Source organism: Liolophura sinensis, chromosome 1 (assembly GCF_032854445.1).
Source record: "Liolophura sinensis isolate JHLJ2023 chromosome 1, CUHK_Ljap_v2, whole genome shotgun sequence".
Classification (NCBI taxonomy): domain Eukaryota; kingdom Metazoa; phylum Mollusca; class Polyplacophora; order Chitonida; family Chitonidae; genus Liolophura; species Liolophura sinensis.
Genome location: NC_088295.1, coordinates 67506451 through 67521079, shown reverse-complemented (window position 1 = coordinate 67521079; position 14629 = coordinate 67506451). Strand labels below are relative to the sequence as shown.

The 14629-nt window shown below is 37.3% G+C and overlaps 1 protein-coding gene across 2 annotated transcripts in view; it reads right to left on the bottom strand.

Moving 5' to 3' along the window:
• The window catches only part of LOC135482133 (unconventional myosin-VI-like), a 47875-nt gene that overhangs the window by 16752 nt on the left and 16494 nt on the right, over positions 1-14629 (bottom strand). For both annotated transcript variants that reach the window (XM_064761979.1, XM_064761980.1), the window contains exons 4-17: positions 12105-12178; positions 9907-10036; positions 9172-9336; positions 8480-8577; positions 7771-7935; positions 6379-6459; positions 4789-4972; positions 3475-3619; positions 2662-2819; positions 2163-2254; positions 1951-2023; positions 1230-1357; positions 871-966; positions 176-367 (exon numbers count right to left, since the gene is read on the bottom strand). In XM_064761979.1, coding sequence (XP_064618049.1) covers positions 176-367; positions 871-966; positions 1230-1357; positions 1951-2023; positions 2163-2254; positions 2662-2819; positions 3475-3619; positions 4789-4972; positions 6379-6459; positions 7771-7935; positions 8480-8577; positions 9172-9336; positions 9907-10036; positions 12105-12178 — 1781 coding nt within the window. The remainder of the gene's footprint in view (positions 1-175; positions 368-870; positions 967-1229; positions 1358-1950; positions 2024-2162; positions 2255-2661; positions 2820-3474; positions 3620-4788; positions 4973-6378; positions 6460-7770; positions 7936-8479; positions 8578-9171; positions 9337-9906; positions 10037-12104; positions 12179-14629) is intronic.

The following is a 14629-nucleotide window of genomic DNA, read 5'->3' as shown; positions in this document are numbered from 1 at the left end:
TTGAAAATGTCTGTTGGAGATAACAGGCACAATGAACTGGGGAAGACTGGTAGTCTACTATTTGTTTTTGACACCTCTGATACATACTGAGCTGCAATTAGGGTTATCGGAGCAGAAAATCTTCGGTGATGCATTATATTAACATAGGTGAAGAGAGTCAGGGAAGCAAACTCACCGTGCTGCGCAGCTTTTCCATCAGCTGTGAGAGCTGTTTCCTGAACTTGCTGCCGACACTGATGAAGTTGAGTTTGCCAGACGCGGCCTTGCTATCTGCAAACATCTTCTGTAGCAGATCACTCTTGCTATCAGAGATGAGGAACTGGAGCGAGGCATGCAGGGCATCATTGTTCTTCTCAATAAACTGACTCTAGGGTAAAAAACAGGGTAAACATTAGAATTAGGAACTATTGTCAATGAACATTAAATGTGATACTCTTTGAATGTGATACTTTTTTTCACTACCCCCCAAAAAATTAAAAGTCAGTCTACAAGATCAAATTCTGTTGTTTTTTTTTTTTCAACTAAAAGTAGAAATTTGCGACTAAAAGTTGGTTTGTACGTAAAATGATTTTTTTTGGCCACCAAAAAAGAGAAATTTTCTTTTAAAAGTTTACATGTGCAATATTTTGGTTTTTTTTGCCAGCAAAAAACAGAATTTCGCTATTAAAAGTTAGTTTACAAGTACAATGTTACTCTTGATGTGTTTTGAGCTAATTTTGAACAAAATTGAAAAATTTGTTTTTATGTAAACAGTACCAAACTTACACTGTATCTCAATATCCTCACAGTTACAACGTAATTCACTATTCATCTGAAGACAATAAACTACCTGAAACATCATCAACATTAGAAGAAGACAAAACTGCTTACAGTTGTGTAACAGACAGCACCAGCAAAATGTCTGATGAGAAACCCGCCATCATCCGTTAAATCTCGGTGGGCTTTTAACTTGGACTTGCGGGGAATCTGAAAGCAAATAATTAAATCAAATATTAATTTCACTGCCAGACAACGTTGAAAATTATTAGATATCTTCACAGAATTCAATAAGGAGAGACCAAAAACACATATACATGAAAGAATAAGATTGCTTTTCATGAAAAAGATTGTTGATTCATACCTTGTCAAGCTTTCAGTCCAATTATTTACAAAGTGTATTTTACCTTGATTTTGACTGGCCTGAAAATTTTGACTATATCTCATATAATCAGTATCTCCCGTCCACTTACACTAAGTCTGAAGTGATCCTTGTTTCTCTGGTGGACTTCGTGGGTGAAGTGATCAGGTTTGGGGGTGGGCAGTTTGCTCTCCTCATCAAGCAGATCAAAGATACCTGAGCCTTTTCCCTCAATCAAATCTGAAAACAGGTGAAACAAACAGGTTAGTGAATAAAATAAAAATTTACTGGCATAGAGCAACAAGGTCCATGCAAGCCATAATTGTTTTTTGAGGGGGGAAGAGTTCAGTAGCTGGGATTCTGTGATCCTTCAACCTTTTTTGCATGTATGCAAGGTGTTTATTCAAGCAAATTGTGACGGTATTATTTTGTGTACACTGATAAAATTATACTTTTTGTGATGCCCTAAAATTAGCCAATCCATCCAATGTAGTCTCCAAAATCAAATTAACAATATGCATAAATTGCACTGTTGCTCTTTTATAAAAGGAACGGCAGAGAAATGAGGGTAAATCCCCTACAATACTAACATGTAGTCATGGTTATGCTAGATATCTTGATGTTGACACAGACAGTCCAAGGTAATTTAACGCATATTAAACCTGGGTGGATGTTAATCATCTGGCTTCCTAGTCTTATAATGACTGCTTGAGATACCAGCAGTGTTTGCTCCCAGCTTTCACTGAATATGTTGTAAGATTCAAAAAATTATGCGCACTGGGCCTTTCTGCAAAAGGTGAGAAACATGACCTGAATAATGACCGCCCACTTACCAATACAGTCTTGGTTGTCCGTGTAAGAAATTTTCTTCACGTTCAATCCTTCTTTGTCATAAAGAATTTGTTCCTGAAACACACCAAGGGAGATAATTCAACAAGAATTCTCTAACTGGAGATTGTCATCTTCATAATAAAGTTACAAAGGTCGATAGTATGTATAAATGAATAATGTATACAGTGTAGCAATTGTATCCTTGATCACCTACCTCTTTTAGAATCCTCTCGTTGAAGAACTGCTGTAGTTTCTCATTACAGTAGTTGATGCAAAATTGTTCAAAACTGTTCACCTGGAAATATTCTGCAATGGAAAAATAATAAAAAAAATTTTCAAGTTTGCTAAAACAATGAAGTAAAAGAGGATGCTATAGAGATATCACAAGTCTGAGAAAACATAGCACATGCACCTTTAATAACCAGGTTCTTTTGGAACTCAATGTATTTAACAGTGTACAAACAGTTATCCTGTCCAAAAGTGGCCAGAGCCAGATAACAATAGTTGATACAGTACAAAACCTTTTAGAAGATAATTATGTCAGAATTTCACAACAACCATGGTCCACTTTTTTGAAACATTCCTCACTCTATACTCTCATTTTATCTTGGTGAAGACAGGCTATCTCTGCGCAATTACTACAAGACAATAGGATTACTCAGAAGTTCTACTAAAACAACATCTGAATTAAGCTATTTCACAACATTTCTTACCAAATCCTGCTATGTCAAGGATCCCGATGTAGTTGACGGAGGATTTGAATGGTATAGACTTGTTGACTCTGTCCACAATGTAGTCGAAGATTTTCCCGTACACGGCCTTCGCCAGAGCATCCCTGGCACTAGACGCTTCATAAACCTTCAGGGGCACTCTGAAAACATAGGGTTTTGTTTATTCATTGGTATTTCACTTACACTGTACATGAAAGTGTCACTTGTCTTTCCATGGAGTAAACTGAACAAGTTAGGCCATGGATTTCAGTCTCACCCAATGTCAAATTATTTTCATAATTGTTTAAAAACACTTTAGAAATCCTGATACCCTCATTCTTTAACCTTTTCAACCATCACTGTTACCAAAATTTTGACACATTCTGAGAGAACCACCATTCTGAGAGAATTACAAATTTATGAAGTTGGCATCTTCAGTGACACAAACCAATCGTATCTGGTGTAATTTTCCTAACAAATGTATGCAACTGGAAAGGGTACTGTAGACATTGAAAAGGTTGAAGATTTACAGTATTTCACTCTGATGACTGATGGAACATTCTGGTTAGGTTTGCCAATCTTGGAGCTCTATAAACAGTGAGAACAGGGAGCCTTTGACGCCTTAAGATTCCAGCCAAATCTGTGAAGTCATTCCTGACTTTAATAACCACGATAATTTGAGTGTATACTGGCTATGCATTACACCAGACAACAATTCTCAGTTCAGCTAGGACTACATGGGTATAGGCACCTCATTATTAGACATACATAACACAAGCTGAAGCATGTCTGTTGAGGAATGTGCAAGTCCCTTACTTGATGACTGTTCCTTTGTGTCCACCCTTGGTGGCCTGCATGACTCGGCTGATCAGGGCTTCCCTTAACTCCTCCTTGTCCACAGACAGCAGAGTAGCAGTGATGGAGAGAGACGCCTCAGCTGAACCTTTCACCTTACAGCCTCCTGAAAACAGAAGTCAACATGGATTGATGTTGTGAGCATTTGTTGTAGAGAAGGAAAACACTAAATGTGACATATGTCAGGGCCAATGAAGTCCTTCAACCTGGCAGGCAAAAAGACAGGATGTCAAAATTTTGACAGACCAACAGAACAAAGTGACTTATAAAGCTCATTGTAACATCTATGGTGTCTTGCAAAACAAACTCCAAGGTGATCTTAAATGCTGAAAGCTTTTTAAGAGAAATAGTGATTAAGATATAACTCAGATTTTTGACTAATGAGAGATGACCAGGCATATTTATTTATTTGATTGATGTTTAACGCCGTACTCAAGACTATTTCACTTATACGATGATGGCCAGCATTATGGTGGGAGGAAACCAGGCATACAATTGAAAACCCAGCCACATATTTACTGATGACCAATATCCTGAATTATACTAGACACATGTGTTAAAAGGGATTATGTCAAATATTTCTCACTTATGAATCCCCTGAAGTCTCCCCCTTAATTATCTATAAATGATATTTACTACTACATGTGTCTACAAATCCATAACATGTCCGTAAGTGATAACCACATGCACAGCTCTTTTAAAACCTGTAAACAAAAGCATACAAGAATCAACTACATCAATGAAATGTAAGGAAAATGTTGGAACAAAATCAGAAATTTAAAAAAAAAACAAACAAACAAGCAAAACCAAAAACAATCAGCCCACTTAACAAAATGCAACAAAAATATATCACCAAATCAGTAATGCTGGATAAACAGTCTGAGGAGTTGAAGGAAGCTCTGTTCTATGGATCAAATATTTCTTGAAAAAAATTTACAGAGAAATAATTAATGACTGGAAATGCACCATAATCATCTAAAGCTGATAACAAATAACAATAAATTTATGTTTCGTCTCATTACTAAATGAATGTGTAACAGTTATTAAAATTAATGTAGAATGAACTTGAAGAATGTCTTTCTTCTCCTTCCTTCCAAGTCATTAAGGTTTACTCCTTGCAATCCCACCTTGTTCATATATTCATTCTAAAGATAAAGTTCAGGCATTTTCTTGCAGCACATTTTAACAACCATATATATAGAATGTATATATATACACACCATAAAAATGTTCCACGTTTTAATACCTCCTTACAGGTACAACCCCTGCACCCACCTTTCGAGTCCTCATGGTTCTCCTCAAAGGAGATGTTGCCCATGTGAAGCACAGCAGCCACCAGGGTGTAGACTGCCATTTTGTCCGGGTCAGTCATGCCCATTTTAGTCATCGCCTCATGCATGACACGGAAATCTTTTACATCATCAAGAATAGGGTCATGCAGGCTGCCACTCTTCAGGTACTATGGACGGGCAAAAGAACATCTTGCAATCAAACTCATGCAACACCCAAAAGTCAAAGAAAAAACAAAATATACAAAATTTCACACTAGAAAACTGTCAACAGAGGCATTTTTATCTAAAAAATTACAAACAGCATTCATAAAAATGAAAACAGAATGTACATGTAGGACAGTCTGCTTCAGCATTGCTTCCCACCACATAACAGTTCTGCTGCATTCAACTAAAGCTTTGCTACAAACTCTAATTTAGCGTGCACATGAAATGACTCAACATTTTGTTTACAAAACATCTGATTACCAACAATCTGAAAATGTATTTAAATTTTCTGTTATCATTCATCAGACTGAATTCATTGTAGAACACCTGTATTTATCCAGTATGTCATTTCTACATGCTTCAACAACTTAACGAGATTATGCATGGAGAACTGCTAAAAGAAGTCATAAACACATAAAATGGTTTATTTTCGTGTTTTAAATCTCAAATGATAATCTGTAAATCATCAAAATGTTGATTTCTGAAAATCTGTAAGTGGACTAGGGAATACCAAAATATACATTACATAGTTGATCAACTCAACAGAAAGTTATGCCTCAAATAAAGTGTAACCTGGAAAGAATGTTTCTGGTAATCTGAGTCAAGAATATTTATGAACGTACCTTTCCGCATTTACACTCTAAAAATTATTCATTAATCTGTGAAGTGGTCTTTACTACAATATTTATTGTTCACATATATTCATATCATTTGCAAAATCAGTGCAATGTTTAGTAATATTATATTCCTACTATGCATCAACTTCAACAAAATTGTTAAGATGCACCGATTTCATTGGTGTTGGCACATTACCTAAGGCTGTTTTTCTTGGAGGAGAAGTTTATGGGTGGATAAAACTGAGGTGTCGTAGTAAACCACTGCTAAACAACAGTAGGAAAAACTTTAGCTGGGCTAGCCTGAAAAGGGGGCCTTGTTGCAACAAGTAATGTTACGCTTACTGTATACAACCAGACAAGACTGAAAACTCTTAAAATTACAAGTAAACACAGAGTATAACTTTACATAAGACTACATTCTCAGACTAAAATTCAACTGCAATGAACTTGATGTTTACCTTTCAAACAAGTAACCTAATTTCTCAACATTTTAGTATTCAGGAGGGCAAACTTTCAGTATGATGTAGGCACCTATTAATTCAGATTTTGGATACAAAACTGCATTGGATGGGTCGAGGCAATTAGAGGGCTAAACGTAAAGTATCATTTTATCAGTCTACACTGGATAATGCTTTCAAGGAAATGCCTGAATGATCACCAAATATTCACAAAGATTGAAGAACTAGAGTACTTCACTGAGAAGTGCTGGAGATGATTCTAGAACATGTATTTCATCAGTATTCAGGTCTTACCTGCTGACTTTTTCTCTTTGCATCGAGATTCTTTTCTGTTTCACGGCCACAGAAAAACTGTGTGTTGCCTCGTGCCAAATACTACACAACACAATGTAAACATATAACATGTAGCTCAACATCAACATGCAACAGCAACAACAAAACAGTAGCATGGAAGAAGAAATTCACGCTGGCAGCTTCACATCTAAGGTAACACCATCACCATGACAACCTGAAAGGCAATCACAACTGATATCTACTCAGTTGAAAAAGCCAATTTGGAACAATTACATGTAGCAGCTGATGAAAGTGTGCCTTGAGTTTACATTATAGCCTAATTAAACTTAAGCTTAATTTATAAATATATGTATACCAATGTTGAGGTTTGTAACTCAACTCTGGGAGTAAAATTAGTACGCATACTTGCATACTTATACCCATTATTGGAAGAATTTACTTTTGGCTGTTTGCTTTGAAAAGGTATTTTAAAATCAATTGCTTTCTTAACCAATAACAACATGTTAATCAACAGTAATATTGTTAAGATGTTAATTGTTTATTCTACATTTTTTGTGTTTCACAGTTTTGACAGATCTTTTTAAAATTTTTCGAAAAGTGAAGTATTTCTTCATTGTATTTCAAAATATTTCAAATGGTAAATAAGTCTGCGGCAGTCATCAAGCTTAGCACCACTATTCTACTGATACAGCATTGCTAGGCTTTAGCAAAGAACTGGAGAAGTTTCCACATATGTAGGACAAAGGCCACAATATCTTACTCAGACAGTTATTTCTAGAATAATAGAAAGTATTTTCCCTAGAAAAGAACAGATGCTTTAACAAAGAGAATGGCTCAGTTAACACAACTGTTTTCACAGACAAAATGTACATACCGATACCAATATACACATACTGTACTTACTACATCGTACTACAATATTCACAAAATGTAACAATTTCAACACAAGAGAGAAATCACCCACTAATTCTTATAATGTGCACAATATTTAACCACCACAAATTGATCGGCAATGTCAATTTACAGTCAGGGATATCTGGATTAGGCAAGAGACAATCCTGAAATTCACACACAAAATGATGACAACATTGTCACTACATGAGATATTCAACGTTAGCACTCAACATCATGACACCTGGACAGAATGCAGAATTAGGAACTTGACCCACCCGTAACAGTCTGATTAAGGTTAAAGTTTGTTTTTTCAGTTTTTCATGGCACTACTTTTTATAGCAGCAATATGACTAAAAGACAGCATCAACAAAAGAAGTAGAGGGTGAATAGTTTCGGACCTACATGTACATGTAGTTGTTACCAGTGGGTACAGTTAACAATTCAAAGACTGCATCAGGTGATAAAGACTGATGTTACTACGGAGGTGTGAAGACGTACGTGGAACTGATCAGGCGCCCCTAGCTTCAGAGCCTGTCTCATGTCCTCTGGGGCTCCTGCACACAGACGGTAAAACACATGGTAGTTCCTCTCCTGAGGGCTTTGCACGCAGATACGAGACTTCTCCAGGAGGTAGTGCGAGATGAACCCACCTGCCACCAGGCTCTGAAACACATCAATGCCGCTGTCATACAATTTGTGTGCGAGTGTATGACAGTGTGATTGTGAGCAGTATTTTAATAATGTCATAATGGTGTCCCAATGCAGCAGGCCAGGACAGATCAAATGCTGACATAGTGCTACCTCACTGGAATGCCATGCTGCAAACACCAGGCATGACATCCAAACCCAGTCATAAAACATTTGAGACTGGGAAACCCAGCACTTGGCCGTTTTCTCTTACACCAATGATGCTAAGAGAAATAGTACTAGTAGTTAATGGTTCATATCTCTTTATTTATGGCTCGAGATTACCGAAGGTATGAAGGCTCATTAATACGACACTATATAAATGCAATATGTGTACCCTTCTTGTTCAGGATTGTATGCATTTGTCAAAGTTATAAAACTGGACATCATACCAGATGTCTACATTTGTGCTATGTCTCTTAACATCAAAAGATGAACAAGTCTGTTTAACCGTTCTAGAAATTACTTCTAGTTACTTTTATGCCACAGAACATCATTCTTGTTGGCGTTGAGAACTCACCTTTTGATCAAAATGGATTTCCACAAATTTTCCAAAACGACTACTGTTGTTGTTTCTCACAGTTTTGGCATTACCAAAGGCTTCTAGCAAGGGGTTGGCTGAAAACAGGAACCATAGAGAATTTAGTCTTGTGAAGAATCAGATGTGTTTCTCACAGTTTTGGCATTACCAAAGGCTTCTAGTAAGGGGTTGGCTGAAAACAGGAATCATAGAGAATTTAGTCTTGTGATGAATCAGACGTGTTTCTCACAGTTTTGGCATTACCAAAGGCTTCTAGCAAGGGGTTGGCTGAAAACAGGAACCAGAGAGAATTTAGTCTCATGATGAATCAGACATGTGTTTCTCAAAACTTTGCTGTAATGATAAAATGACCAACAAGCTATGTAGATTGATTGCTTGCTGGTTAAACACTTTGCTCAAGCATTTTATATGATGATGGTCAAACGTTTTGGTTCAAGAAACCAGAGTTCCTGGAGCAACTGACGATCACCAGATACATGACAAACCTCTTTAATAAGAGCCACAGCCAAACAGTTGGATTCAAACACAAAACTTTATTCGTCAAGGGCCTGAAGATCACAGCTTTAACCATCTCAGCCATTGATGCCTCCGCAACTGAAGCATATGTGCACCAAATTCTTCGCACCACGCTACAGTAACTACATATATCTGTACATGCAGTCTGTACTCACATTCCACAATCCTCTGCTCTATTGGTCCAGCGTGGGAACCGCGGGCCTCGGTCAGGAACTTGAGGATGTATTTGGTGGATTCTGTCTTGCCAGCACCCGACTCTCCGCTGACTATGATGGACTGACTCTCCTTCACACGCCTCATGTCACGGAAAGACTTGTCAGCTGTAATCAAGACATAAATGGTTCGTAACAAATTGCATGAAGCGGTGGTGGGAGGTTCTGACATCTACTCTGAATGACACAGACACACACACACACATCCATGCACATATAAATGGACAAGAACAACCATAGTCTCACACAGTTTTGTCATAAAATAGACAATAATTTATTTTTTGCCTTAACATTTGGTGGCCCCTGAACATAAACCTTCATGAAACTTTTATAATAACAACTGTAAGTATAATCTCTATTGTCAAACTGTGATCTATTTGATTTGTGTCAAGATAGAAATGTTACAGATTATGTATTATCACTTTATTACGTTCCATTTTGACAGTCATGAACATTAGATGCAATTAGATGTTTCATTGTTTTGCAATTTTTTGTTTGTTTGCTTGGGTAGGATCTTCTGTAAGTCTATACGGTAAGCCAACTCAGTGAGCAGGCAAGGATGAAATAAATGGTTTGGAAGGAGAGCATGGGGGTGGGGGTAAGCTAATAGCTCAAAGAAAAACTCTGTCTGATAACAAAACTTTATCACAGATCGGAATGTTTACAGTGAATACTGACCAATAGCAAAGACATGGGGCGGCATGGTGCCCAGTGACTTCCCCTCATACTTCTTGATGGTCTCTGAGGAATACAGCTCTGAGATCTCAAAGTAAGGGTTAAGGGCTATCAGGATATTGGCAACATATGTCTGAAAGAGAAACAGAACAAAACTAAACAGTTGGGAAACAAATACAAGCAAAAAAGAAGTTACAAGTAGGTATACTTTTATATTATATGATTGAAAGAATGATTATGGCTTAACACCACATCAGCAATTTTGCAGCCATATCGTGGTGATTACTGTATAATATATGCCTCACTGATCAACTGCCATGGCATTCTATCTCTTTGACTTGTCACACACTTCATGTGGTTACAGTAACCTACAATAGACACTATTAAATATATCAAAACACACCTTTTTTAGAATACCAATACAACACTACTTTATCTCATAAAAACTGAAACTAGCAGAATGCATATTTATGCAGACATATTGTTCTTGCTTAATTTTTTCTTTGGTCAAGAGAGTGAAACTCCCATTCAATCGAAAAGGACAGGTTCAGTCTGAAGTGAGTTGGAACAAACAGCGTCATGTTCAGGTAGAGAGATGAACCTTGTTAAATCATACTCAACATAACTGTCCCATCTTGTTTGCCCCAGAACATGTATATGGCCCATGTGACCAGGTAATCCCCCATGTGCCCGATCTTATCAGTCCACTGAGGCATACCAACTAGCATGCCCATTCTTTGTGATGTCATCCAGAATATGAGGGTTATTGTGTTCTCCTGATCCCATTCTATGTTACCTTAGTCATGCACAGCACTTAACCAGGCTCATTACTCAGTGGTTATACAGACAACTAAATCTCCTTTCAGCCTTGCAAGTTTAAGAAACAGGTGAAATTTACAGCATGTTTAGTAGTCAGTGTTCTGCTAGGGATGGTATTCTAGTATCACAAACTATTTGTTGCAAAATGAGATGGCAAGTCCACACTAAGATATTCTGAACTGGGTTATACTTGACACATCATTGATAATTAACATTACCCTTAGTATCTGTAGTAAATATTTAAATAAGATATATAAGACATTTAAAGCATTGACCAATATGTTTTCACTTCAAATGCATATCTTTTTCTTTTTTTGGTACCACTATTTATGTATTAATGTCTATAGAAATTGTGGGTCCTCCAAGTGTGTATCAAAACATGTTGGATATAAATATTATTTGCCATTACCATTACACTAGGACTGCACTTGTTTTCTCTCCAGAACTGAGCTATACACAGGTTAATAGTGGGAGAAACAATTCATGAAATGTAGCGAAGAAAGTTAATAACTTGTAGTGATCCTTTAAATGGGACTCTTTGTTGTCTTGTACACTGCTATCTCATGTGTGTATTTGTTTTTTACTACGATACAACTCAGAATGAAGATAGAACTAAAAACCTTATCTGTTCATGACCATTTAGCAACTAGCCTTCATTTTTTGCTTAATTACGTGACAGAAGTCAACCATGCCAGGAACTGACCTAGCTACATGCATATATAAGAAAATCCTGCATTAACTGTATCTATTTCAAATGATGAAGCTTAACACATGTAATGAGAAAAAAAAAAACACATATAAAACCAAAAGAGCTACATGTAATATCCACTTCCACGATTAAGTAGAACTTAATACGGTGATTGTACTTTTATCATGATCACAAGCAAACACAGTGCAAACGCTACATTCAGCCTAACATTTCCATCACAAAGTTACTCATTTTGCTAGATTTTGACACTTCTATGGTGTTTTAATGTTTGATTAGATAACATACATGTATATCCTACTGGATAAAATTAAGTTTCAGCACCATAAGAAATATTTTATGACAGTTATTGCTTATAAAATGAATTTTGCTTGGTGAATTTCAGATTTAGGGCAGATACAGTAGTTATGATCTGGTTTTCATATAACACAAAAAGTACCCTTCTACATGTAAATCTGTTTCTGATGATGTCAAGGTAAGTGTTTTGGTTTACATCACCCATAAATACACCTGTTGATGTTCTCGGCAGCTTGCTCTATCTGGCTAACTACTTATTTCTCAGGAGTCAGATGAACCGCCATGGCAACACCATTAATCACCACGGCAACCAGCTGTCATTAGAAAGTATTGATGGCTCTGACAACAAAGAGGGGGAGGAAGGTCAGCGTGCACTTACGTAGATATTGTTTTTCATGTAGCGGATCCGCACGTTGTTGAGCAGTGTTCCTTCATTCAGGTACATCAACGCACCTGCAACAACAAGATATTTTTGGTTCATTGGGAGGCGTCTATCAAAATAATCACTGATGGCACAAGACAGTATACATGAAAGGCATGGTTTGTACATGTATCAAACACTTCAAGCTGAGCTAGTGGGCCAAATGCCTACCTGCTGCAGCTGTTTTTTTCAGGCGGTACATTAACCAGTATATTGTTTTTAAATTAATACATAATCTACATGTCATACTCTGACACAGCCATCCTACTACAAGTTTCGTACTTATCTTTCACATTGCAACACAAATTAGTGACCCACACGTGCAGAAATATAAGCCTAATATACAGAAGCAGGCACGTCTTTGATCGACCACACCCATTATTACTAGGATGCTATTGCTATAGCAACAACTCCAAGATGAAAGATTCCGTAACATTACAGACGTGGAGGCCTACTACATAGAGTAGGTGTGTATGTTCTTAAAGCGTATGCAATCTTGAGAATGCTTTCTTTCAGAAATCTGTCGCATCCATTACTATAAAAGAAAAATACTTAGAAGAAATATAAAAACAAATTGTGTGATAAATTTTATTTTAAAACATGTTCATAGTAATAGTGTGGAATTTTACTTATGCTTTTGGCATAGCACAATATCTACAGAATAAGCAGGAATAATTTAAGTTTCTTAAATGCAATTTGGTACAGGTGTTGTTTCTTTTTCCATTCAAACAATCTCCACTTCATGATACCTTAAAACCGGAAGATTTCAGTATGTATCTTGATAAAACAATGGCAATGCAAGCAGACAAAAAAAGCAAACATAAAATCTGTGGAGTTTTATAGTCTCCGCTGTACAAGTGCTCAGTTTAACAGACCCCTGTTCTGCTATTTAAACAGGTTGTTATAGGGTGTGCACTATTTGGGTAACCTCTACATCTCTTTCACCGGCACCATCTTCTGCAGGACCCTGCCAGATTTCCCCCAAAACAGCCTAAAGGATGTTGTGTTTGTTTTCTACAGCCTGGCTCAAATAAAACTTCTGAGTTTTGTGGAATGTCATCAGTGTCTCGACGGAACTACCTCCGTGCAGACTGTACACAAATCCCCGGGGTGAAGTGTAACAGGAATAATCGGCTGGCCTGTCACATGACTGGGGCTGTACAATCCCTGGGCTTAACATAAACATGCCCAGCACACAGTGCTGTGTGTGCGTGCGCGGTTGTGACACAAGAGCCAGATCCAGAGATATCTATGAGATTCTGCTGTAACCCACTGGATACACCTATGTGATATGGTCTCATGCAGTAAATGGTCAGATATCTTGCCCCCAAAACAGCATTCTTGCCCCCAAAATGCAAATAAACGTTATAGAAAATTAGTTTTTGATATCCAGTATGATATCATCATACCTTCAATGCAAAATTCTTTTTTTAAGACAAATAAAACCTCAGATATCAGGCAAACTGTACAACATTGCAGTCATGGGCCTAATTTTATGTCCTTCACCATACTCTCAGAGAGATCAATAGACTACATAATGAAGCACCTGTATGTGTATAATACAGGTAACACTATTACCCGACAATGACAACTCAACAAGACAGGTACATGAAGAACTCCACAAGGCAGGTACATGAAGAACTCAAGAAGATACGTACATGTACATGAAGAGCTCAACAACATGTGCATGTACACACAAAACAGTCGTTTCATCCAACACATCATGGACATGTATGGTATATCCATGAAAATATTTACATTGATATTGTTAGATCCTGGACTCACCTTGTTGCCTTTCCACATATTAATACTACATGGACCAGGTGCACATTATCATTCTTATTTCTCACAATCTTGTCAGAAGACTGGGTAATCCAGAATGTATAAGAACAATGATGCTTTAATGTAATTTGTAATCTGTATAGCACCTGTTGAACAGTGCATTATATGCTGAGCTGTGGCACAAATCACAGAAACAGGTCATAGTTTCTTCTCAGGGAAAGATTCCACTGTACATATCTGAGAATATTTCACTTTCAAGATATGGCAGGTGGGAGAAAACTGGTCAGAGCCATGAGGAAAACTCAACCATCCACCTGCCGGTTGCTGGAAGACCTTCCCACGTAGGACAATATAGGAAGCCAGCATGAGCTGTGTGCTGTATTCCTAATACTTTGAGTAAACCGATTGCATCATAAATTTGTCCCCCCTGAAGTAAAAATATTGACTGAAGGTGTTGGGGAATAATTCTGTCACAATTTCCTTGTTAGCTAAGTCTCCGTCACAACAACAAAGTTTGGCCAGTGAACAGTTAATGACTTCCAATCTCCACTTTAATAACTCCAGGAAATGAATAAATAATGTGCATTAACTGCGAAACATGGGGCGACACTGAGGTGAACCACACTGGTTTCATTTCCTGGTTAACTGCACTATCTAAGCAGCCTGGGGCAGGTGAGCCGAATGTATCCTTCCTTGACTTG